The sequence below is a fragment of the Clupea harengus genome, chromosome 2 (assembly GCF_900700415.2).
Source record: "Clupea harengus chromosome 2, Ch_v2.0.2, whole genome shotgun sequence".
In the NCBI taxonomy this organism is placed as follows: Eukaryota; Metazoa; Chordata; class Actinopteri; order Clupeiformes; family Clupeidae; genus Clupea; species Clupea harengus.
In genome coordinates, this window is record NC_045153.1 from 18,530,006 (window position 1) to 18,555,597 (window position 25,592).

Genomic DNA, 25,592 nt, shown 5'->3' on the forward strand with positions numbered 1-25,592 from the left:
GAACAGAGCTGCCCGCACAGTAATATCCAGATGCATCACATGTCGAAGGTTGCATGCCAAGCCTGCAGAACAGAAGATGGCAGACTTACTTGAGGAATGCGTATTGCCAGACAAACCTCCTTTTACGCATGTGGGCGTAGACTATTTTGGACCCTTTGAGGTCAAAAGGGCACGCAGCATGGTAAAGAGGTATGGGGTTATGTTTACATGCCTCGCACTTAGAGCTGTCCACATAGAGGTGGCCCACTCTTTAGATACCTCATCGTGCATAAATGCCATCAGAAGATTTGTCTGCAGAAGGGGACAAGTCTACTATGCGATCTGATAATGTCACCAATTTTATTGGAGCTGAAAGAGAGCTCAGAGAGGCACTTGAAGAGCTTGATCACTCCAAGATAAAGGATGACCTAATGCAGAAAGGGATCAATTGGATCTTTAACACCCCGACTGCCTCCCATCAAGGTGGAATATGGGAAAGACAGATTCGCACTGTCCGAAAGGTGTTGAACTCTGTGTTGAAACAGCAGGTGTTAGATGACGACAGCCTACACACCTTGTTGTGCGAAGTTGAAGCCATCATCAATGATCGTCCTCTGACTACTGCCTCAGATGATCCAAGCGACTTAGAAGTATTGACTCCAAATCATCTTCTACTGATGAAGAAGCAGCCAGCGCTGCCATCTGGCGTCTTTAGCAGTGACGACACCTACTCACGCAAGAGATGGCGACAAATACAGTACATGGCCGACTTGTTTTGGTCAAGATGGACGCAGGAGTACCTTCCGTTGCTGCAAGAACGCCAGAAGTGGCACGCTCTGAAGAGGAACTTCGTTCCGGGAGACCTTGTGCTCATTGTGGATAGTTCTGCCCCAAGAAACACCTGGATGACTGGAAGAGTCAAGAAGACCTACCCAGACTCAAGAGGAGTTGTCCGGCGGGTTCAAGTCCAAACTAAGTCCAGCCTGTTGGACAGACCTACCAACAAGCTGTGTCTGTTACAAGAAGCGTAATGATGCAGGAAAGGACTGCTGATGTTCAGGCCTTAGCAGAGACTCTTTGATATATTCATTAAGTTAACATGTATAGAATATATTAAATTGGTATGGATATGGCTCTGTTTGTAAGTTTGTAATTGTTATGCATCCTGCCTATACAATTAGGGGCCGGAGTGTTAGAGCCATAAATAAGATGTGTATTATTTCTGGAATAATATTATTTTGTATTATCTTGTTATTATAATGAATATCTGTAAAGTAGAGACTCTTATTTTGACACGTTGTTTTGACCATGTGAAGAGAGCACGCTTAGTTAGAAGGAACGGAGAAGCAGGTGGTTCACAGTTTTTTGACCGTGCTAGCTTAATTGTGAAATAAGAATCCTTTATTTATAGACAGTGTTACTTGAACATTTATGAAGATAAAGAAATTTAACCTTTTAAGCTTTTGCACGCGTCCATTACTTTCCCCGAGTGCTTCCAAGGATGGCACAGATATTGGATCTGCTGCCATTACACTACCTATTGATAGATTTGCCCAGGACTACTTAGTTTGTTTTTTCAAAAAGTTTGATCAGTTTTCGTGAATCTCACGCCAATAAGCCATGGAAGTTTGCAAACTGAACCTAACTTTAATCAGTTGTAATAAATTACACTGTCCAATGTATATTGAACATGTCGCCAACAACATTTGATTAGATTACACATACACTGATGGAGATAATTTCCAAACACTGTTAATGACTTAAGAATATAATAATCAAGTGCTTTGTATTAATATATTCCTTGTATGAATCATGTGCTTATGAAACATGGCTTTTCTGCGTGTGTGTAACTTAGATTATTAGGTGCCACTTAGTCTGCATATGTACAAGAGCATGTTTAGACCAGAGGTGATAAGAAGGGTCGAACTGTGCTTCTTCCGACCTTGCAAAACTTCCATCCTTGCCTCGGACATCAGAAATCCACCACGTGGTTTTCCCTGCTGAACGCTCAACTTCTGTCTATATAAACCTTGTGCGATGCATTTATCATTGCTTCACTTTCAGCCTTGTGCTGGGAGTGAGCCCGATTGCAATTGTTGTTTGTCTAATAAATATACTTATATGCAGCTCCGGAGTCCTGAGGTAACTAGGGTGAATTTTCACCTATCATACTCCACATTCAAATCCTTAGAAAACAATGTATATGGGCTGAAAATGCAAACAGTATTTCAGCTAAATTCAAATATATCTTTCATTTTTTTGTCATTCTTTGGTTATGTTAGAGTTAATCTCCGATGTCACAATAAATAAAACTATGAAAAGTCATATTTGTGTCAAATGCACACACTGGCAAATAATAACCCTTTAGAGGCCACTTTGAATTGTGAAGAGCAGGCCAGGCCTGTAATGTCATGTTGCTCTGTCAGGATTTTAAACAATAGATGCACATTTTCTTTGGCAACGAGGTCAAGAATAAAAGCACTAGAAAGTCAGTGTCAAAGCTGTGCAATCCTGAGACAGAAACACCACAACCGCAACCATGATGGGCAAGGTAAGTCCAGCTCTGGAATATTATCTTCTCAGTAATAACTGACATATAGAGATATTGATACTGAATATTCATATTAATGAAAATTATATTTACACGTGACACATTTTCAGGGAATTATTATTATAATTCAACCAACTCAATGCTATACTTTTACCTACAACATGTATTAATGCAATAAAGAAACATCTAAATGTAGAGAAATTAATGTTATTTCAGATCATCTTCTACGAGGACAAGAACTTCCAGGGTCGCTCCTATGAGTGCATGAGCGACTGTTCTGACATGTCCTCCCACTTCAACCGCTGCCAATCCTGCAGGGTGGAGAGCGGCTGCTTCATGGTGTACGAACGTCCAAATTTCATGGGTAACCAGTACTTCATGAGGAGGGGCGAGTATCCCGACTACATGCGCATGCAGAGCATGGGCATGATGTTCGACAACATCAGGTCCTGCCGTATGATCCCAATGGTAATTTTTTTAATCAATATTTTGTCTATTCTGTCCACATGATATATAGCTGACTGTAGTAGGTACTACAACTACTAAGTTTGACCTATCTCCAATACAGCACAGAGGACAGTTCAGAATGAAGATCTACGAGAGGGAGAACTTCGGTGGTCAGAGTATGGAGCTGATGGATGACTGTGACTCCATCATGGATCGCCATCGTATGTCTGACTGCCAGTCCTGCAATGTGATGGATGGCCACTGGCTCATGTATGAGCAGCCCCACTTCAGAGGCAGAATGATGTACATGAGGCCTGGAGAGCACAGAAGCTTCAGGGACCAGGGATTCAGCAACACCAGATTCATGAGCATGAGGCGCATCATGGATTCCTGTAATTAGGCACGGCATGTTTGCTAACCCTTTAGAAACAGTTGATAGTCAATAAAATGTTTAAACTCTTGGAAAAGCAGTGTTCGTTTGAATTATTCTTTTTTATACAGGAATGGAATTATGGCATTAAGGACACAGTAAGTTCTCATACCTTCTATGGAGATACTGACATTTAAAAATGTAGAAGTCTTAAACAACTGAAGAAGATTTAAAGACCATACAACACCTAACAATGTGAATAGCTTCACAGAAGCATAGCTCACACCTCAGACAAATATATATCCATCATGCCAAATACTCCCAACAGCATCGAAACTAAACCAAAGACAAATACATGGTCATGTTGGCTGTAAATAGGCAATAGGCCAGGCCCGGGGTGGGTAATCGGGATAATCGGGAGAGTTCCCGGTGGGCCGCTTCACTTCTGGGCCGGTTGAGAATTTTATTTTTTGACATTTGAATGACGGCCCCCATGAGGTCTCATTCCAACAAATCTGGCCCACTGCCTAATCTGAGTCTGACACCCCTGCTATATGCCCTTCTGCCTTTTTTTAATGTTATTCAATACAGGTGAGTCAGATGCTGAGAGAGGAGATATAGAGGAGACAGCATCCAGTGGATATAGAGAGAAGACAGCATCCAGTGAGACAACAGCCCAGCAAGAGATCCCAGAGGCACAGGCAGATGCTAATGAGGAAGCCTATCATTTTGATTATTTTGCTCATCCTCAAGCACAGGATCTAGACACGTTTTTCAATTACCATCCTCAGCAGCCAACAAAACACCAACTACTAGCTTTTCACAGCAAGCATGGAACCAACCGCAAGTGGTTGAAATACAGTGAAAAAACACAATCACTGTATTGTTCTGTGTGTTGCATGTTAGAGAAGCTTCTCAACCTTAAAATTTGTGAAAAATAGGCTACGAAGCTCATTGAGTCAGGACAACTTGGAGGCTTTCATGTTAATGTGCACAGAGAAGGAAATCCTCATGTCTATAAGCAACGACAAAGTTATAGATAAAGTGGCTGAAACCAGTGCACTGCTTAGGCGGTAACTGATGCTGTAGATGCTGTTGGTGCTATTCGCAATGTAACTGTATACTGTACTGTGAGTTGAACTGTAAACATTAGTTCAATATGCCTCTTTGTTGAAGAGTGGGAAACGTTTCAAATGCTAATTAATTGTTAATTTATCAACCTATCCTTGTGGAATAGTGGAATATTTTTTGTTAACTTCTCAGTTTAAGTGGATTATTATTTAACCTTTACATTATTTGTTGAACCATGGTATTAATTTTAAAAAAACTACAGGATAGTAAGAGCTGAACTGTTGCTTCATTTATCCAATTTCCACTACCATGGAAAAAGTGGGCCGGTCTTGGGCCTGAAATTCCCGGGCTGAGAAGTGGCCCCACTCCGGCCCTGCAATAGGCTAGTCTATTTTCCTGAATCATGCTGAATTGAAATGTCTCGTCGTGACCGTTCTTCCCTGTGTTTATAAATATGAATACATCGACATTAGTCATAGCCTAAAGATAGCAATAACTACTTTACAAGGACAAACTGAGACAGTCACTTTGCATTATTTGGTCAATTATATATTGCTTTTTATTATATGGCAACGACAGTACGAGCATTCTGATTGGCTAATGAGTCGTCATGCCAGCCGCGTATAGCCCTCCTCGGCGGTCAATACGGATCCGTATTGCCCTCTGACGACATTTTCAAAATGAACGAAAGCGATCAGTCTGAGTCGCAGCATTGAGGAAATTCAGAAGAAGTGAAAATGTATTATTGAAAGTGATGATGAAGACTAGAAACTATAATTTGAATCACTTGTGTTGTTACTTTACTGTAAATTAAAGCCATTTTAGCTGAGCCGTGTTGTCCGTTTTCGATTGATCATTGTAACTTGAAGTTAGCAAGTAATTGGTTGCTACGCAACACCTGAAACACATTGTGTCGTGAGAAGACTTGAGAGCTGAACAAAACGACCATTTTTTTTCATTTACAAAATGAAAGGAGCGAAAAATGCCATATAATAAACAACTTACTTACCTCGACCGTTTAGTCATGCCGGGAAATATCAAACTTCGGCTTAGCTATCGCTCGGTCGATACGTAAAAGCCTCAGTTTGATATTTCCCAGCATGACCTCACTCTCGGTTAGTAAGTAGTTAGTAATGATCTGTCACAACATCAGATTTCAAATCTGGTTCTGCCTCTGGTGGGTACATGGTTTCTTACTTTACCAATAGGACAACACAGATTGAAAACACACTTTATAAAGCTTTTTTAAGGGAAGATGCTAAAGTATGTATTGCTCACGCGTGAGGAGAGAAAATGCGCTTGATAGCAGTTTTGTGGATAAATAAGTTACTTGACTGTTCTATGGCAGGAACATAGAAGAAAAGCAAGTCATGGCACTAATTAATGAACGACTCAGCTCAAATCCTCTGGCCCTAATTTGAAAGGCTGTGAGCTCCACTAGGGTGCTGTGGCGTTACATTACTGTTTAAATAGGGCAACATCAAAGGGAGTAGCCAAGCAAAATAGCTCTTTGCATGTACCCATAGGAAGGCTTTTATGGGACAGGTTAAATGGCATATTCATTTCTGATTGTTTTGTTTAATTTGTGTCTTCTGAGCCAATCATAACAAGGGGAATTCTGATACATGCTATGATGACATGCACACTTGTTAGGTTCCAGTCCATATTATGAAAATATTTACTATTACCTCTTACATTGTCATTGTAAAATGATTAAATATGTTGTACATATATACAAACAGCCCAGCACAGTTTGTGGCACGGCCAGAGATACAGTAGGGCTTAGAGAACACACGCATACATACAGTATATATAATGGTGACATTGTATGCTTTATTTGTTCTTCTCTGTATAATTTGCTGTCAGGAGTTTTACTGAAGTTGTCAGGAAAGGGGACTATATACCTCTCTTACTTGCCTATTTGAAGATTGTAGATTTTTATGATATTTAGATATTTAGAACAATGCTTTTTTTTAGTTTGGCTTGGCTGGATATTTATGAAAAGGCGTACTTTTTGGGCCCTCCTTTGTTTCTTCTCATTTTTATGGATCTGAGAATGACAGAATGAAGGACTAAACTTTAATGGACTTGATCTGACTTGATATATACATTTTTTTATTATTTGGATTTTTCAGATGCCTGCTGAAGTCCTTGAACTAAATCTGAGAGAATTCAGTTGAAACTGTCTTGAGTTATTTATTGTTAAAGTTGGACCTCTAAAGTGTCTTGAACAGATTATTTACTATTTGAGTTACTATAAAGAAGCTAATTTGTTATAAATTCAAACCTCGAAAGTGTAATCATTGCAGTGGCCTTGACTGTCACGTCAACGCTGAACCCAGCTCCTGCCACGCCCCCTCCTGACTCACATGCCTCAATCACCTTCCCAATCCCGATTGCCTGCACCTGCCTCAGTCACATTCACATTTAAGCCAAGCTCAGACGTGTCCGTTGCAATGCGTTAATCCAATGGATGACGGAGGAAGAGTCTGGTGCATGGGGTTGTGTTGATAACGGAGACATTCAGACCCTCCAGGAAGTTGCGATGTTGCGATCGCACCAATTCACGCGAATTCAACGATTCCCCGCGAATTCAGCGCGACGTTGCAATTTTAACACATCACCGCAACTTTCCTGCAAATTTGACAAATCATTGTCATCTCCCACAACTTTCTTTCTTCCGCGGCTACACCAAGGGCGGAAATTCTGCCCTGCAGACACTAGCAGAGTTCTGAGAATGGCTACACCAGAGGTGGAAACGGGACGCAGCCCATATCCTCCGAGAATTCAGAAATAGATCTGGCTTCAATTTTTATAATTTTCTGCGAGGTGTGCGTGGCCCTTTTTACATAGAGTCTGGTAATACATCAATGAAATGCAATGAAAATTATTTATTTTGCTGTGAATAATGAAGGAAGCAATGAATCCGATTATTCCCAAACCCCTGAGAGCTGTTGCCATGGAGATTTAACATTACTTTCTGTTTGAAGATAAGGTAGCAGCTAGTGTTGAAGAATGGATAACTTGAAATTGGACCACTTTAAATTAATATATGAAATTGAACAACATAAACACCTTTACGGATAAAATAAATCAACAAGGATAGCAAAACAGATTGATTGCATAGAATGAGAACGGCAGAAACGCAGGAAGGACGTCAGACAGACAGATCAGTGACACAGGCTGTTTTTTTCCTGTTATATGTGAAGGCTGAAACATTCATAACATAGTATTCAGTCTTACTGGTGGTCCTTTTGTAATACCAACAGGTGCACTTCGTTGTGGATAAGTAAAGCCTATGTACTGTTCCCGCTAGGTGTTTTACACCACCAGTGCGTTAACGTAGGTAAACAGACAGCCAAACTCGAGTACACTACTTTATTGATTGTCAGGTGAAATTTATGAGTGAAACTGTAATACAGAAAATACTTAGAAGGTATACTAAACACAGCAAGTTACTATTATACTTGTTACATCAAGAATCAGAGCAACAACAGATTACAGCACAGCTGGCTAACAAGTGCTAACGTTAGCCATTACCGGAATTATGAATGAATAACGGTCATATCGCTATATTACTAATAATTAACACTAACACAAACACAGTTCATGGAAATAATATTTAGGTCACTTAAACATGTTTATCACAGTATGAAACAGTCAAAAAACACGTAGTCATTGTTTTCGAGGGTGTGAGGGAAAGCATAACACAAGGTTTACTATGAGCATAAGTAGCTAGCATATGTTTCTAGATAACTGTCTAACAGCTGTTGCCTTCTCACGAGACGAACATTTTAATGATGTCAAAGTAAAAGTCCAATACTATACTTCTGTTCGTTTCTATAACAACAATACAAGCATACATTTGCTGGCCTAAATAAGCAGAGGGCAGAACAGCCTATTTTGCTACATTTTTGTAGTCCTGGTAATCTTTTGTTTGGCATGTTGATAAGGTTATTTAGGGGGCCATTTATCAATGGTTTTGTTCTTTAATGAATGTTTGTTTATTAATTACTTTTTGTTCAACCAATAACTCAATTATAATTACAAAGAGGACTGGGGAAAAGCATATAGGCGTAGAGCTGGCCACTGGTGACCCAGCGCGTCTATGCCTAGTGGGGGGTTTTCACCCCCTAGCGAGAACCAGAGCGGGCAGCAGGTGTTCTGCCTGTTTGCGAACAGGTCCACCTGCGCCCTGAAAAAACGCACCCAGATCTGTTCTATCACTTGTGGGTGAAGACACCAGTCTGCTGCTCGAGGATCGCCCCTCGATATCAGGTCCGCACGGTAGTTGAGGTGACCTGGTATATGAACTGCCCTGAGGGAAAGGACGTGCCTCGCTGCCCACAGGAGCAGGCGAGTCGCCCAATGGTGTAGTGACTGGGAGCGCACTCCGCTTTGACGGTTTATATACGCCAAGGTCGCAGTGTTGTCCGTCCTCACTAACACATGTTGACCACTCAGTCTGGGCAGAAAGTGTCGTAGAGCCAGGGCTACTGTCCGCAGTTCTAACACATTTATATGCGACGCGGCCCCTGTCACAGACCAGAGACCGTTCACGCCCCTTCCTTCGCAGACTGCCCCCCATCCCGTGGTGGAGGCGTCTGTGGTCACCACTACGCGACGCGACACTATGCCCAAAGTGCCCGACGCGGCGAGAAACCAGGGGGTTCTCCAGATCGCCAGGGCTTTCCTGCATCTGGAGGACACCACTACTCTGCGGTGCCTGTCTGTGACTGCGTTGAGCCTCATAGACAGGTACCATATTTGGAATGGCCGCATACGCAACATCCCCAGCGGGAGTGCTATGGCGGCTGACACCATCATTCCTAACAGGCGTTGGCAGCACAGCGACGAGACTTACTGTCCCATTCGGAACTGGCGCACGCATGTTTTGATGGCATTTATTCGTTCTTGAGACAGCCTGACCTCCATGGAGGTGGAGTCTAAAACCATGCCCAGAATATGCGTAACTTGCCTTGGACACAGAACGCTTTTTTCCCTGTTTATCACAAAGCCCAGTCGATACAGGTGCGCCGCAGGTAAGCCGCGTAGACGTAATGGGGCGATGGCTGCTTCTACGCACTTTGTGAATACCCTCTGCGCTAGAGCTAGGCCGAATGGGAGTGCGTTGAATTGGTACGCTATTCCTCCGAATGCAAACCTCAGATATCTCCGATGTCTGTGGTGGATCGGAACGTGGAAATATGCGTCTTTTAAGTCTATCGTGATAAACCAATCGTTTGGTCTTATAAACTGCACAAGCCGGCGTGGGGTCAGCATTCTGAACCGTAGCGGCATGAGTGCTTTGTTTAACACACGTAGATCTAATATTGGCGGATAATTCCCGTCCTTCTTTGGGACCAGGAAGTAACGGCTGTAGAAGCCTGCAGCTTCCTCCTCGGGAGGAACTATGCTTATCGCTTCTTTTCTGAGCAGGGAGACTATCTCTTCCTGTAGGAAGTGAGACTGTTCTCGCTGCACCACAGATTGGATCACTCCGCTGAATGGCGGAGGGGGACGGGCGAATTGCAGCACGTAACCCTCTGTGATCGTTCTTAGCACCCATGGTGAAACTGCGCATGCGCGCCAACTCGCCACACAACCAGCCAGGTTGTGCTTTGAGTTGAATTTGTCGGGAACTAACCCGCTCATGGTCAATGAGTCTAAACCTAGATCTACACCCACTCCGCCTAGGGAGGGGGACGAGATCTGGGGTTGCCCCCTCATGTTTTTGAAAAAATTTGGGGGGTGCGATTGCACTGTGTGCATCGCGGGGGGAGTCGCACAAGCATGTCTGGGCACTGCGCCATCTGGGACAGGAGTTAGGACATATGAGTGTGGTGCTTGTGAGAACCTGCTTACCGTGCTGGACATGATTTTCACATGGGGCTGATTTCTGTGGAGGCGGTGTGGGCTCCACCGCTCCCCCCTGTGTGACGAATGGCTGACTGTCACCATCAGGAAGTCTGAGGCTTACCTCTGCCTCGCCCGCGGCGAACGGAGTGCTGCCGCGGAGCCTGGGCTGCGCCCTGGGCAGGGCGCACAGCTGGTTGCTGCTGTGCTGCAGGCTGAGCTGGAGGGTGGAAGGGGTGTCTCTGCCACCGCGGCACCCATCACCCTCCCCAGTGCCTGTGAGGTGCACCGGGTCAGTCTGAGCGACAGATCCGTCGCGCTACGGAGTTCTGCCACAGACGGGTGATCTTCTCCCAGCGACAAGGCAAGCTCAGTCAGGAGCTTTGCCTGGTAGCGCTGTAGCAGCGCAGCCGTGTTGGTTGTGCAGGCAGCCTGCCCTGCAGCCAAGTAGGATTTCTCTGCCAGCTGAGCCTGGTGCCTGGCCACCCGCGTAGGCAGGAGAGGCTTCTGGCCGAGGCGCATCGTGGGGGAGGCGGGCGAGATGTAGCCCTCTACTGCATCCTCCACCTGAGGGAAGGAGAGGTAGCCCCTCTCACTAGCCCTGTGGAGCTGCATGTAGGGCGCAAACCCCGGCACCGGGGCCCGGCCCGAGTAGGGGGTCGCCCATGTCGCCTGCAGTTCCTCGTGCACCTCCTCGAAGAAGGGGATGCAGCTGGGAACTGGCGCGGCGGGGCCAGCATAAAACTCCCCGTCCAGCAGCGAGGACCGCGCGCTGGGAGGGGGAGGGAGAGGGAGCCCGAGGCAGCTGGCTGCTCTCAGCGCAACCTCGTGGAGTTGCTGGCCCAGGATCCGAGACGAGGTAGGGGGTGTATCCACCCGCATCCTAACGTCTTGGCTTGTCTGCATTGCCTCTGCGATTGAGCTGTGCTCATCGGAGTAGTCCAGCAGACTTTCATCATCCAGGCTGATGTCCAGCTGAGCTGGACACCGCTCGGTTGAAGCTCCTCCGCCTCGCTGCCCGCAGCCCCAGGGCTGGCAGGCGGAGGTGACGGGGAGAGGCCCGGGAGCGGAGCTGCATCTGCAAAGCGACTGCTCACCCTCACCGAGCCCACGGCTGGAGACGCACTCGGTCCTACGGGGGCGTTAGCCCCGGATGGAGCCGGTGCAGTCCCCTCGGCGTCCTTGCGCTTCCAGAACGCAAGGCGCCTGGTAGCCTTAGCTAGCGGGAGGCTAGCACAGATGGCACAGACAGGGTCCTCGCCCGAGAGCGCGACCTCTGCGTGGTCCCTGCCGAGGCAGGTCACCCACCGACGGTGGCGGTCACCCTTGGGACGGGTGTGCCCGCAGTCGGGGTAGTGTCTGGCCATCTTTTTTCAATCTGAAAGTAGAGAAGAGTATTAAATCACAAGCACACTATCTGCAACGAACACGTTGTTAGCAAGCTAGCAGGCTAGTCAGAAACTTAGCCAGCTAGGCAGCCAGGATAGCAGCCACTACTTTCAAAATTAAGTTGAGCCAACGAATTTTGTAGCGCCCTGAGCTAGTGAGGGTTAAAGAACCCGGATAACTCACCAACCCGTAGAGAGCAAAGCACACAAAACTCTTTGACTGTGGTTTAGTGTAGAGGATACACTCAGAGCTGGCACTCCGTGTCTTGCGAAGTTTTCTAAGAGGGTGATCTGTGGGCACGTCGTAAGATAAGGACTCCTGAGGGGGCGGGCTCAGGAGTTCGCTCTGACAGATATCGCGGCCTTTCAGGCGTGAATGGATAAATGCTTCGATTTAGGCTCATGACTATTGTCATGTACCATACTGTTATGTCGCAGTGAACTGCGACAAGGAACCAATCACGCCGCTAGCAAGCTGTTTACCTTGTGGGTAGTAGCATGCTACCATTAGATAGCTGGCTCAGACTCCTCGCAAATCCCCTCAGACGTATTTTTCAGTTACAATAGCAGGGTTTTTACATTGTAAAGTGTCTATTTCTCGGTCACTTTTAAAAAATCTAAGCCAAAAAAAAAGTAAAACAAACTACTTTTAGGTACAAATACGACCATCTACGGCGTTTGGTCAGCCATCTTTTTATTTGATCTTTGCGCTCTTTGGACGTGAGCATAAACGTGCTCTGATAGCGCCTGTGCTGTCGTATTTGCATGAAATGCGATTTGATTGGCTGACGTATGTGTTGCCTCTCAAAAAGTTGAATATTTTGCAACTCGCCTCAAGCAACGCAACCCAACGGAGCCACAATTCAGTTCGCCAACGGATGACGTCACCCTATTCAAAGTGAATGGGGATCCGTCAACGTTGACGGATCAACGCATTCCAACACAATCGTCTGAGCTCGGCATCACCCGAACACTAATCACACTCACCTGTCACCGTTTCAATCTCCTGATTACACAATCACCTGCACCTCCCACCCACACTACATATACTCCTCACTTCCCTGTCGGACCTCATATCACTAAGTCTACAAACCTGAAGACTAAAGCTTCGGAACAGTTGATTTCCAACTGATCAACCAACTTCCATTCAGCAACTGTACACCTTCGTGCAGCGCTCCGGCCACAAATTATCGTTTGGTTTTTCCATAGTTTAAATATTTTCTTCTGTGCTTTTCCTGTTTTGGACATTTTGCCCTTGTTATTTCCCTGTTCCCTTGGTTTGGCTCTCCGAATAAACTGTCATTACCACTTCATCCTTTGTGTCTCCTGAAGTCCGTTACAGAAACATTATTTAACATATATGGGCCTAATAAACATACCTAAAATCAAGCTACATTCTTTTGGGAATGTATTTATGTATAATATAGTGGAAAGGTAAGAGGTTAGTAGTGATGTGTAGCCTAATTTCGTTAACTTATAATTGCATTATGAGCCTGTCAGTGGCGTAAAAAGCGGTTTACTTACAGTTTACTGCATGCTTCATGGGATTACATTGTACAGCCATTTTGTAGTTACCGGTTATAGCTTTCTAACTTAATACTGGACCGATTTCAATTCTTAATTGTCCTTTGTAAAACTTTAGACCCAAAATGATCTAAAAATCGGGCATGGTTGAAAAATGTTCCCTTTAAGTATAAGAATTTCTAAATGGTTGTAATATTTATGAGCGTTCTAATATTTATGTAATTCCTGGAAAAATAAGGTCTAGTCCACATGAAACAATGTTTAGGTCAGTCAGAAAAAACATCAATACCATTTGTCATTTAGCCTTCCAACATGACCTTTCTGTGTCTTTCACAATTCTCTTACTAGAGTTTATGAGTACCTTCTAGTCCACTCCTACCTATTGATGGATTTGCCCAGGACTACTTAGTTTGTTTTTTCAAAAAGTGTGATCAGTTTTGGGCAATCTCACGCCATTAGGCCATGGAAGTTTGCAAACTTAACCTAACTTAGCTAACTTGTAATAAATTACACAGTCCAATGTATATTGAACATGTTGCCAACAACATTTTATTAGATATACTCCACATTCAAATCCTTAGAAAACAATGTATATGGGCTAAAAACGCAATCAGAATAAAATTTGTCATTCATTTTTTTGTCATTATTTGGTTATGTTAGAGTTAATCTCCGATGTCACAATAAATGAAACTATGCAGTCATATTTGTGTAAAATGCACACAATGGCAAATAAAAACCCTTTAGAGGCCACTTTGAATTGTGAAGAGCAGGCCAGGCCTGTTATGCCATGTTGCTCTGTCAGGAATTTAAACAATAGATGCACATTTTCTTTGACAACGAGGTCAAGAATAAAAGCACTAGAAAGTCAGCGTCAGAGCTGTGCAATCCTGAGACAGAAACACCACAACCGCAACCATGATGGGCAAGGTAAGTCCAGCTCTGGAATATTATCTTCTTAATAAAAACTGAAATATAGAGATATTGATACTTAATATTCATATTAATGAACATTACATTTACACGTGACACATTTTCAGGGAATTAAAATGTGACTCATACATCGTCGATGAGTCATTATAATTCAACCAACTCAATGATATACTTTTGCCTACAACATGTATTAATGCAGTTAAGAAACATCTAAATGTAGAGAAATTAATGTTATTTCAGATCACCTTCTACGAGGACAAGAACTTCCAGGGTCGCTCCTATGAGTGCATGAGCGACTGTTCTGACATGTCCTCCCACTTCAACCGCTGCCAATCCTGCAGGGTGGAGAGCGGCTGCTTCATGGTATACGAGCGTCCCAACTTCATGGGCAACCAGTTCTTCATGAAGAGGGGCGAGTACACTGACATGCAGCGCATGCAGAGCATGGGCATGATGTTCGACAACATCAGGTCCTGCCGTATGATCCCTAATGTAAGTGGCCAAAATCCATTCTATTCCAATTTGAAGTTGGAAAATACTAAATGATGTGATCATTTTAATATATGTGAATGTGTTGAACTGTAAGCAGTGACCTGCTAGCTACTTATGTATGGAAACACATGCATAGATAAACAGACAGCAACCTGAAGTTCACATTGTTTCATTACTTTTACAGCATAGAGGACAGTTCAGAATGAAGATCTACGAGAGGGAGAGCTACGCTGGTCAGAGTATGGAGCTGATGGATGACTGTGACTCCATCATGGATCGCTACCGCATGTCTGACTGCCAGTCCTGCAATGTTATGGATGGCCACTGGCTCATGTATGAGCAGCCCCACTTCAGAGGCAGAATGATGTACATGAGACCTGGAGACCACAGAAGCTTCAGGGACCAGGGATTTAGCAACACCAAATTCATGAGCATGAGGCGCATCATGGATTCCTGTAATTAGGCACGGCATGTTTGCTAACCCTTTAGAAACAGTTGATTGTCAATAAAATGTTTAAACTCTTGGAAAAGCAGTGTTAGTTTTAATTATTCTTTTTTGTACAGGAATGGTATTCTGACATTAAGGACAGTAAATTATCATACCTTATGCATACATACCTTCTATGGAGATACTGACATTTAAAATGTAGAAGTCTTAAACCACTGTTTAGAGGGCAACTGAAGAAGACCTAACAATGTGAATAACTTCACAGAAGCATAGCTCACACCTCAGACGAATATATATCCATCATGCCAAATACTTCCAACAGCATCGAAACTAAATCAAAGCCAAATACATGGTCATGCCCATAACTGCTGTAAATAGGCAATAGGCTAGTCTATTTTACTGAATCATGCTGAATTGAAATGTCTCGTCGTGACCATTCTTCCCTGTGTTTGTAAACATGAATACATCGGCATTAGTCATAGCCTAAAGATAGCAATTACTACTTTACAAGGACAAACTGAGACAGTCACTTTGCATTATTTGGTCTTTACTCAGATTATATTTTGTAATGATTTGTCACAACATCAGATTTCAAATCTGGTTCTGCCATCTGGTGGGTACATGGTTTCTTACTTTACCAATATGACAACGCAGTTTGAAAACACACTTTATAAGGCTTTTTTAGGGGAAGATGCTAAAGTATGTTTTGCTCACGCTTGAGGAGAGAAAATGCGCTTGATAGTTTTGTGGATAAATAAGTTACTTGACTGTTCTATGACAGGAACATAGAAGAAAGGCAAGCCATGGCACTAATCAATGAAAGACTCAGCTCAAATCCTCTTGCCTAATTTGAAAGGCTGTGAGCTCCACGTTAGATGCTGTGGCGTTACATTACAGTTTAAAACCCTGTTTACACGATGGGAAAACGCATATATTTTCATACGTTTTGGCCTTTCATTTACACGAACACGGAGGTTTTATCACGGAAAACGATCATTTCTAAAAACTCCGGCCAAAGTGGAGATTTCTGAAAACTCCGTTTTTGTGTTTGCGTGTGAACTAGGTCAAACGGAGTTTTAGGTTCTCAAACGTCACAGTATGCGACTAAAAATGCATCACATCATCTGAGCGTCCTATGTTTACAGTTAGTTTGCTTACTGATCATGGGTAGTGCTCATTTATACTTTAATGCAAACGCCTGTTTGTATTTACAAACACAACCGCTTTTCTATATGGAGGAGCAGAGGCGAAGAACTGCACGGAGGTCAGCAGTCTTTCTACTGCTTTCACTCCCAAGACGTAGGCTACATTGCCTGCCAACGTCGCCACCGACGGTTTTGGATCCGACCAGTGCGAACTGCTGTCTGGTGGGAAAACTTCGAGAAAGAAGTCGTCCTCCCAGACGAATGGCATGAGAACTTCCGAATGTCGCGCTCATCACTACTGTCTCTTTCGGAGTTACTGCATCCCTCCATAGAAGGGCGTATTTATGCGGGTTCATGTAAACAGAAACTTTTTTGAAAACGATCTTGTGTGTACGACGTTATTTTTGAAAACGGAGGGGCAGAAATATTCTTTTCTGTAAATACCCGGCTATGTGTAAATGTGGTCTAAATAGGGCAACATCAGAGGGAGTAGCCAAGCAGAATACCTCTTTGCATGTACCCATAGGAAGGCTAGGATAGAGTAAAGCTTTTATGGGACAGGTTAAATGGCATATTAATTTCTGGTTGTGTTGTTTAAGGAGGACAGGAAGTGCATGTGTGGGACACCTGTGAGACAAAGAAGACAGGTGGAGAAGCCATCAGAGTGTGCGAGACAAAGAAAACTGGAGGATTTCTGTGTGGAGCCTGCCAGTTGGTGGAATTATATACCTCTCTTACTCAGCGTTGGAAATACACGAGGGCAAAGGGCAAAACTGCCCCTAAGAAATATAATTTTGCCCCTGATATCACTAGGAGAGGGGCAAAAAATGCCCCCATAATTTCCTCTAATAATAATTTAATGAACTTGTCAAAAACATCGTAGCCTATATGACCCGGTCCAGTTGCCATAAAATGTTTTAGATTTTCGACTTGACTGATGTTGCGTGTGCGTGAAGAACCGAACGTTCTAACAAAAAATATAAATGGAGCGCTTCTTAATCAGACCTGTGACTGCGAGTGTGAGGAGAAATGAGGATCAGCGAACACAGTCTCCGTCACCATCTCAGGTTCCAAAAGATAACATTTTCATTCGAAAAATGGAAGCTAGATTGGCTTGGGGTGGAGGATGACGACGACGAGAAAGAAACGCACATTTTTTTCAAGGCATGTCGGATTTTGGACAACGAGTTGCCAAATCGTTGTCAATCCAGCACAGGCACACTGACTTCATCAAGGGGAGCGAAAGCATAAATAAATACATGGCCTTTTGACACCAGGCGCCAAGCAACACACCATCGCCTACGGTGAATGATAACTAGTAATAATATTTTTTTTTATTATTTAGTTCGGTTTAGCTAGTTAAACGTCACCTAGTTAAACGTTAGTTAGCTAACGTTAGCTAGCTCTGATAGTGCGTTAGCTACAAAGGCTTGCTTGCAAGCTAGCTAACTAGTCCTATCTGTATTTCCTGTACTATGGTAGGTACATGATTAAAGGTAACAAAAAAAATCAATAAATATAATAAGTTATTGTTATAAAAAAGAAAGACAAAACTTATAATTGTTAATAGTTGTTTACATTTTTTAATAATAACAATAAATAACCACAAAGAAATAAGAATACAATTGAATATGATTGTCTGATTTATGTTTTTTGTTCAAAAAATCTAAGAAAACACTTTGAATTTGTAGAGTACTGCTTAATAGTCTTATTGTTGCCTTTTGATGACAATCTCCATATACTCTAAGCCTAAATAAGTATGTTTATTATTTTGAACATAGTTAAATGTTATTTCACAAGTTTCAAAAAGTGCCCCCAATTTTATTTTAAATGCCCCTGGATTTCAGTCAGTGGGGGCAAAAATTGCCCCCTAAAAAATATGTAAATTTCCTACCCTGCTCTTACTTGCCTATTTGAAGATTGTGGATTTTTATGATATTTAGATTTTTGGGACTTACTGCAAGAAAAGATGAATTTTGGGTGAGAACAATCCTTTTTTTTTGTTTGGCTTGGCTGGATATGAAAAGGAGTACTTTTTATTTTTGGGCCTTCCTTTGTTTCTTTTAATTTTGAATGAATTTAAGAATGACAAAATGATGGACTATACTTTAAGGGACGTCATATATATCATTTTTGGTTATTTGGATTCTTCAGATGCTTGCCATGGTTATTTCTTCATAACTGAAGTCCTTGAACTAAATCTGAGAGACTTAAGTTGAAACTGTCTTGAGTTATGTATTGTTTAAATTGCACCTCTACAGTGTCTTGAACAGATTATTAACAATTTCAGTTACTATAAAGAAGCCAATTTGTTATAAATTCAAACCACAAAAGTGTAATCATTGCCGTGGCCTTGACTGTCACGCCGCCACCTGACTGCACACTCAATCACCTTCCCAATCCCCTGATTGCCTGCACCTGCCTCAGTCGGATCAACGCTTTCCAACACAATCGTCTGAGCTTGGCGTCACCCGAATACTAATCACACTCACCTGTCACCGTTCCAATCTCCTGATTACACGATCACCTGCACCTGTCACCTACACTACATATACTCCTCACTTCCCTCACTTCCCTGTCGGACCTCGTATCACTAAGTCTACAAACTTGAAGACTACAGCTTTGGACCTGTTGATTTCCATATCAACCAACCTCCATTCAGCGACTCTATACCTCCGTGCAGCGCTCCGGCCTCACTTGATCATTTGCTTTCTCCGTAGTTTAAATATTATCTTCTGTGTTTTTCCCGTTTTGGACATTTTGCTCTTGTTATTTCCCTGTTCCCTTGGCTTGGCTCTCCAAATAAACTCATCATCTTACAGCCATACCACACTGAGCACGCCTGATCTCGGAAGCTAAGCAGTGCTGGGCCTGGTTAGAACTTGGATGGGAGACCAACTGGGAATACCAGGTGCTGTAAACTGAAGCTGGGTGAGCCAATCCCTGGTCCAGTGGATTTACTGGATTACTGAAACATCGAGAACAAGTAGATCCCAAATCTGGTGGAAACTCTCTATCGATGGCCAATGCTCCACTATGGAGTGAAAAGGCAAACAACTACATCCTTTGTGTCTCCTGAAGTCGTGACGGAGCCATTTTTAAACATATATGGGCCTAATAAACACCTGGATTCAAGCTACAGTAATTTCCAGACTATTGAGCGCACCTGAATATAAGCCTCACCCACTGAATTTAAAAAAAATATATTATTTTGAACATAAATAAGCTGCACATGTCTATAAGCCGCAGGTGCCTACCGGTACATTGAAACAAATGAACTTTACACAGGCTAAAATGAATATCAAAAGTAATACAATAGTGATGCATATTATTAGTTTTGTCGGTTACGATAAGTGCACTGTTGCTCTAAGAGAGCACAGTTGCAAGAGTCAATCAGAAGCTAGAACGTTAGATTGAAGACAGTGAGATAGAAGAAAGACGCTAGTTTGAAACCAGTGAGCTAAAGAATTTGAAAAGACTGGATTTGTATTGCTTGAGTTGTGTTCTGTCTATGCTGGTAGACTGTGGTTATTTTGACATTAGTTAAGTTATTGAGAGATACTGAGAAATCGCGTGGAGCTAAGCATCCATGCGGCTGCATCCATGCTAGCATCCTAGCTCCACAAAGCCACCGTAAACACAAAGCCACCGTATACAGTCACAGGTATCATAATCCATAAATTAGCCGCGTCATTGTTTAAGCCGCGAGGTTCAAAGCGTGGGGAAAAAGTAGCGGGAAATTACGGTACATTCTTTTGGGAATTTATTTATGTATAATATAGTGGACAGGGAAGAGGTTAGTAGTGATGTGTAGCCTAATTTCCTTAAAAGTTTCAGTTTCCATAGAAAATGACTATAGAAAGTAATTTCCTACAGTTTCTTTACCGTTATTGAGGTAAACAGAGGTCTATCTCTGTCGGGATCCTTCCCATGTAGTCAGACACTTATAATTGCATTATGAGCCTGTCAGTGGCGTAAAAAGCGGTTTACTTACAGTTTACTGCATGCTTCATGGGATTACATTGTATGGTTGAATGACTCAACCTGAAATGAATGCAAATATGCCATCAGCCTGTGCTTTTCCTTCAATCCAATTAAGTTGAAAAATATTGTATTGCTGAATTAGGCTAACTTTAGTGATATTGGCTACTATGGCAAACTTAAAAATTAATTACTTCGTATCTACAAAACATTATACCATGTTATACTGCATTAATCATAATCATTCATACACACAAATAACTGTATGCCCTTTTATACACAATTATGGGTTTACACACACGGTTTAACACTAAACAAATAGCTAGAGCAACATTACACAGTGCTAACACTAAAGCGCAGTAAGGCTGCAATACATCAAGTTTGCTAAACTCAAGCAAGCAGATGAAGTGAATGGGAAGTTACGGTTTGCTGTCCACAACAAGTCCATACATAGAAAGATGAAAACTGAATCTTAGTCAAGGACCGACGAGGCTTCCCGGCCGTAAGCTCTACATTCATTTCTAGAAGTAAACTGCTTTTTTTGAAGGCTAAAGGCTGACGCAGACAGTAGTGTAATATTAAAGTACTTGGTTAGCCACAGCTAAACTTAAGCTGCTAGCTATCAACTATCATGTGAAAGCTGAGGTCCACACACAGTACATTTCGATAACGAATAAATCCGTAGACATGAGGTAAATATTACATACTACACGTGTACATATATACTTATACTGTTACACTACACTCAGTTGGATATTCAATCTATCTGGAAAGAATTTTAACAAAATCCCATAGAAGCTAGTTTCTGCCACACTCGCGTGCATCTTCTTTCTTCAGTCTTCACTTCTCCTCTTAACTTTCTCGTAATCCCTCCCATTCGCCAATCACAGCAAGGATTTTAGATAGCCACCAACTAATGTCCAATTAAATACTAGTTGCGATCTAATGTGACTTTATGCTAACGCAAAATTGTTAATAAAATTTATTTCAGACCATTCAAGAAGTAGAATTAGATTAAATGGAATTGGATTATGATGCCTGTTTTACGCCATTATATTGACATTTACAATTATTTTTATTTGTATGAGGACTATACAATAGTGCTGGAAAAACATATAGGCTACTAAGTGAAAGCCAACAAAGAGTTGTCATTACTATATAATCCAAGTATAATAACAGGGAGTAATGCCTCTGGTACCATGAAATACACTGTATTTATCTCAGAGGTATCTAAAAGGCCAGACGCATTCCAACTGAGTTTGTAGAGGTCAAATTGCAAATAAGTTATGCTCCACCGCCCACAATTCTAGTTCTAGTTAGTTATAAATTAAACTCTTGATCTAATATCTGAAACTCCAGCATTCTGTCTATTTGGGCAGCCTTATAGGATTGCTAAGGAAGGTAATGAGCAAGCCACTCAGACAAATCACAGAACATTTGGACTAGAAGAATGTAAAAAACAAATGCTAACTTGAGTATTTCAATCCCTCTTTGAAGTAAACTCCCCTCATTCAGAAATAATAAAAATAATTTTGGTGGTACACTGACTTGCAGGGACATGCACAGGAATTTTGAAGGGCCTTTGCTCTGCCCTGGAAAAAAAGGGCAACATGTTCATTTTCCTGGAAGTTTCAGTACAGACTGTCACAGACCCCACTTCCCTGTCTTGTATGATGTGCCTATTGGGTCTATTTAATTGTTGTTATTCAGGCTGCCATCTACATGACCCACAATCCCCAAAACACAGAATAAATTAAGTGGAAGCATGTTATTTCAAGCATGACCTTTGTGTCACCACCACTCATCTCACTCAAGACCACCAGGGGGGCAAATGGCAAAGCCAGCCGAACAGTAGCACATACAGTATGGTCGCTCAGTTAATGACCGCTCACATGGCACTGGGTCAGTTCACTGAACGATTAAGCAGTATGCTGGATGTAATCCAAATCCAGTGCACCAAAATAATATGGAAACTACCAGGCAAGAGGACCCAGAGATTCAGGTCCCTTTCAGCTTACTCTTTCTATTATTGAATAGTGTTACGACTAAATGTTTCTGAAAATTATGTTAACAATTGAACTGATGAACTGATTTGATAAGAACTGTTTAAATTTCTGTTTTAACTCTCTGTTTGACATGAATAAAATTGGGATTTTTTTTTAACCAGGAGTCCTATATCTGGAATTTTAAATGGGTATTTGTAACATAAAAAAGTTTAAATGTATTACATATTCACATTTATGTAATGAGGTGACAGTTTGTTGCAATGACAATAAGGTGATTAGCGACACTGAGAAGGAACATAAATACCTTTTGAAATTTGGCAGCAATGCATTCTTTTCAAAACAGCTGACATCTCAACTTAATTGACAAAACAAACAATGTCTGTTTTCCTACAGGGTATAAAGGGCTCTCTACTCCACTCACTGTTTCAGAGAACTCATTTTTAAAACACAATGGGGAAGGTAAGGCCTTTTTGTTGTTTGTGTGTGTTTGTATGCATATTCCTTTCATTTTTTACAGAGAGTACAAAGAAGAAAGGCAGTCGAGAGTGTCTATACAACGGCTTTAAAAAAATCTACTTTTTTCCAGATAATCTTTTATGAGGACAAGAATTTCCAAGGGCGCTCCTATGAGTGCAGCAGTGACTGTGCTGACCTGCACTCCCATTTCAGCCGCTGCAACTCCATTCAGGTGGAAAGCGGACACTGGATGGTCTATGAGCGTCCCAACTTCATGGGTTACCAGTACTTTCTGCGCAGGGGTGAATATCCAGATTATCAACGCTGGATGGGCTTCAATGACTGCATTAGATCCTGTTGCTTGATCCCTCAAGTGAGCTTTTTTCTTCTATTGTGTTGCTTTTACAGAGAAAGACTTACACTTGTTGGCCACTTGATTGACTAAAGGCCATGCCACAACACTTTGATCAATGATAGATTTAATAGATTTAACTGAGGAAATGGTCAAATGGAATTTTATTCCACAAATCTATCACATTAAGCACCCATATTATCACAAAACAAATCCCTAAACAGACTGAATCTTCTCAAGCACCACTGAAAGTGTAGTTAATGTGCATATGAAGGTGTGAGAAAATGGCAACAGCAGCTTTCAACAGTATCTCACTACAGTTACTTCAAATGTAAAACACCAGGCAGTACTCCAGCTAACAATAATAGTTGTATTACTTTAAATACGCATAAATACTGTGTGTACTCCTAAACTGTTTATATTGTTTAGAAGTAAATTTTCAGGTTTAGGCAGAGGTTTAGAACAGATTAAAAAAAAATCTGTTTAGATAAACAGATAATAAACATAAACCTTGTCACAGTGGACCCCACATCTACACTACATTGTGACCCTTATCGCAAACCTGTATTTAAAAAAAGTAGGCTACTAGTTGGACCAAAAGTCTTAATATGAATCTCTCTCCTTTGCTCTCTGTACACCTGCAGCACCAAGGATCCCACCGAATGAGAATCTATGAACGCTCTGACTTTGGTGGTCAGATGATGGAGTTTACAGATGACTGCCCTTCATTGTATGATCGATTCCACAACAACGACATCCATTCGTGCAATGTAATGGATGGGTACTGGCTCTTTTATGAGCATCCCAACTACAAGGGTCGCCAGTATCTGATGCGGCCTGGAGAGTACAGAAGATTCGGTGACTGGGGTGCCATGAACCCTAGGCTTGGTTCCATTAGACGCATTGCCTTCTCTAATTGAGTAGCAAAATAAAATACAGTAAAACCAAATATTATTAGTCGTAATATTATTTTGCCATTCTGTTGAATGTCTCTCACTCAGCAGCAGACATTTGTACAAAGTGAAGTTTGTGGGACAACTTAATTCTTCAATAAGATAAAGGTATACCAAAATCAGGGAACATTTCCAGACCAATCTTGTGATATCCTCCATTCATACTACTGTCGCCAACACACTCCACAGATGAGTCAGTTTACCTGCAGTGTTTGAGTGCAGTAGTGCTGGGAGTTCATCTCCTCATCCAACCACAGCTATTGTTCAGTATACTGCTGAGAGCCCTTATGTTACACCACTGCCACCTACCTATGAAAAGTCATATGAAATGTCAGTTAGCTTGTATCGTGCCTACAATAACAAGTTTGGTTTTGATGTGGGAACACCAGCCCCCCAGTCCAATTGTCCCTCTCTCCCCAACTCCATCTCCATGAATGGAGGTCACATGGACATTCTATAAGTACTCACTGTAATGTATGATGGGGTGTGAGGCAGTTCGTACACTCATGCCCAGATGTCCGATCAAGGGTTTTGGGGGCCTATTTGAGGAGAACACTTGGTGGTAAGGATTCCCTCAATGGCAGTCAAAGAGGGTAAGTGAAAGAGTGCTTGTCTATTAGACAGTTTGAATGGGAGGCTGGATATTGTGATGACGGTGGGCAATTGATACCAGTCTCAGCCAGAGAAGAGCTATACAGACAGCAGCTTATAACTGGCTTTTACTCGTTGGCGAGAGCTAAAAGTTACAAAAGATGCAAGTCAGATGCCGAGCTGGCCTTCTTTCTGTTGGACTAGTCAGTAATAAGTTATTAGCTGTCTTGTGCTGCACTTGCTTGATGTTTGACTGTGTTAGGAAAGTTGTAGACTCGCTGGTTTTATCATAAACATCCCTGCCAATGTTATTACAGATGTCTAAAGTCATCGACCTCAGTCCTGTCTCAGGCTAAAAACCAAATAAATTTCTGACGTCAAAAAGGTTGATCAGTCTACGTCAAATTCAACTCAAACTAAACTCAGCTTGCTTGTAATAAATGACACTGTCCAATGAATACTAAGCATGTCACCAACAACATTTTATTTGATTACACACACTCCACATTCATGCTGAAAATGCAAGCAGTATTTCAGCAAAACTAAAATTTGTCGATCGTTTTTTGTTATTCTTTGGTTATGTTAGCCTTTATCTCCAATAAATGACAGATGCAGAGTCATATTTGTGTAAAATCTTGTAAAATGACTACCTATTCAGTATACATGTTTCTTTGTCTTCTGCCGTTGTCTTCGCTGGTTCCATAGCCTTCAGCTTGTCAACAAATACACATGTACCACTGTACATTAGTGGGTCTCGAAGCACGATTTGTATTTACAGTGGTGTTAAAGTGAACTACTCAGTAGTTGCTCAGTAGCAACATCTGATGCAAAGAGGTGATGGGAACACATCCGTGAGAACAGAGAGATGTTTATAGATATTTGTGCCTTTAACAAACTTGTCATTGGGTCAACATTCCCCCCCCCCCCCCCACAAGAAGATCCACAAAGCAATATGGGTAAATCACCAGACCATGTTACAGAGAATCACAAAGAGATATCTGTATAAGCTCCCAGTTTATACTCTTCAGAGAGCACCTCCTTTCCTAACTTGC

General features: G+C 42.2%; 3 protein-coding genes and 1 pseudogene across 3 annotated transcripts; all 4 read left to right on the plus strand.

Moving 5' to 3' along the window:
* Positions 1 to 2,518: 2,518 nt before the first annotated feature.
* LOC116223190 (gamma-crystallin M3-like) lies at positions 2,519 to 3,377 on the plus strand. The gene is made up of 3 exons (XM_031579055.1): positions 2,519 to 2,530; positions 2,747 to 2,998; positions 3,099 to 3,377. Exons 1-3 carry the CDS (start codon positions 2,519 to 2,521, stop codon positions 3,375 to 3,377), a joined length of 543 nt encoding a protein of 180 aa, XP_031434915.1.
* A 10,724-nt stretch (positions 3,378 to 14,101) lies between these two features.
* On the plus strand, positions 14,102 to 15,071 carry LOC116223191 (gamma-crystallin M1-like). The gene is made up of 3 exons (XM_031579062.1): positions 14,102 to 14,113; positions 14,357 to 14,608; positions 14,793 to 15,071. Exons 1-3 carry the CDS (start codon positions 14,102 to 14,104, stop codon positions 15,069 to 15,071), a joined length of 543 nt encoding a protein of 180 aa, XP_031434922.1.
* A 3,944-nt stretch (positions 15,072 to 19,015) lies between these two features.
* On the plus strand, positions 19,016 to 19,124 carry LOC116218813 (annotated as a pseudogene).
* Positions 19,125 to 22,598: 3,474 nt separating this feature from the next.
* Positions 22,599 to 23,945, plus strand: LOC105899367 (gamma-crystallin M2-like). The gene is made up of 3 exons (XM_012826539.2): positions 22,599 to 22,647; positions 22,775 to 23,017; positions 23,641 to 23,945. The coding sequence occupies exons 1-3, from the start codon at positions 22,639 to 22,641 to the stop codon at positions 23,914 to 23,916; spliced, it is 528 nt and encodes a 175-aa protein (XP_012681993.1). The 5' UTR covers positions 22,599 to 22,638; the 3' UTR covers positions 23,917 to 23,945.
* The last annotated feature ends 1,647 nt before the right edge of the window (positions 23,946 to 25,592 follow it).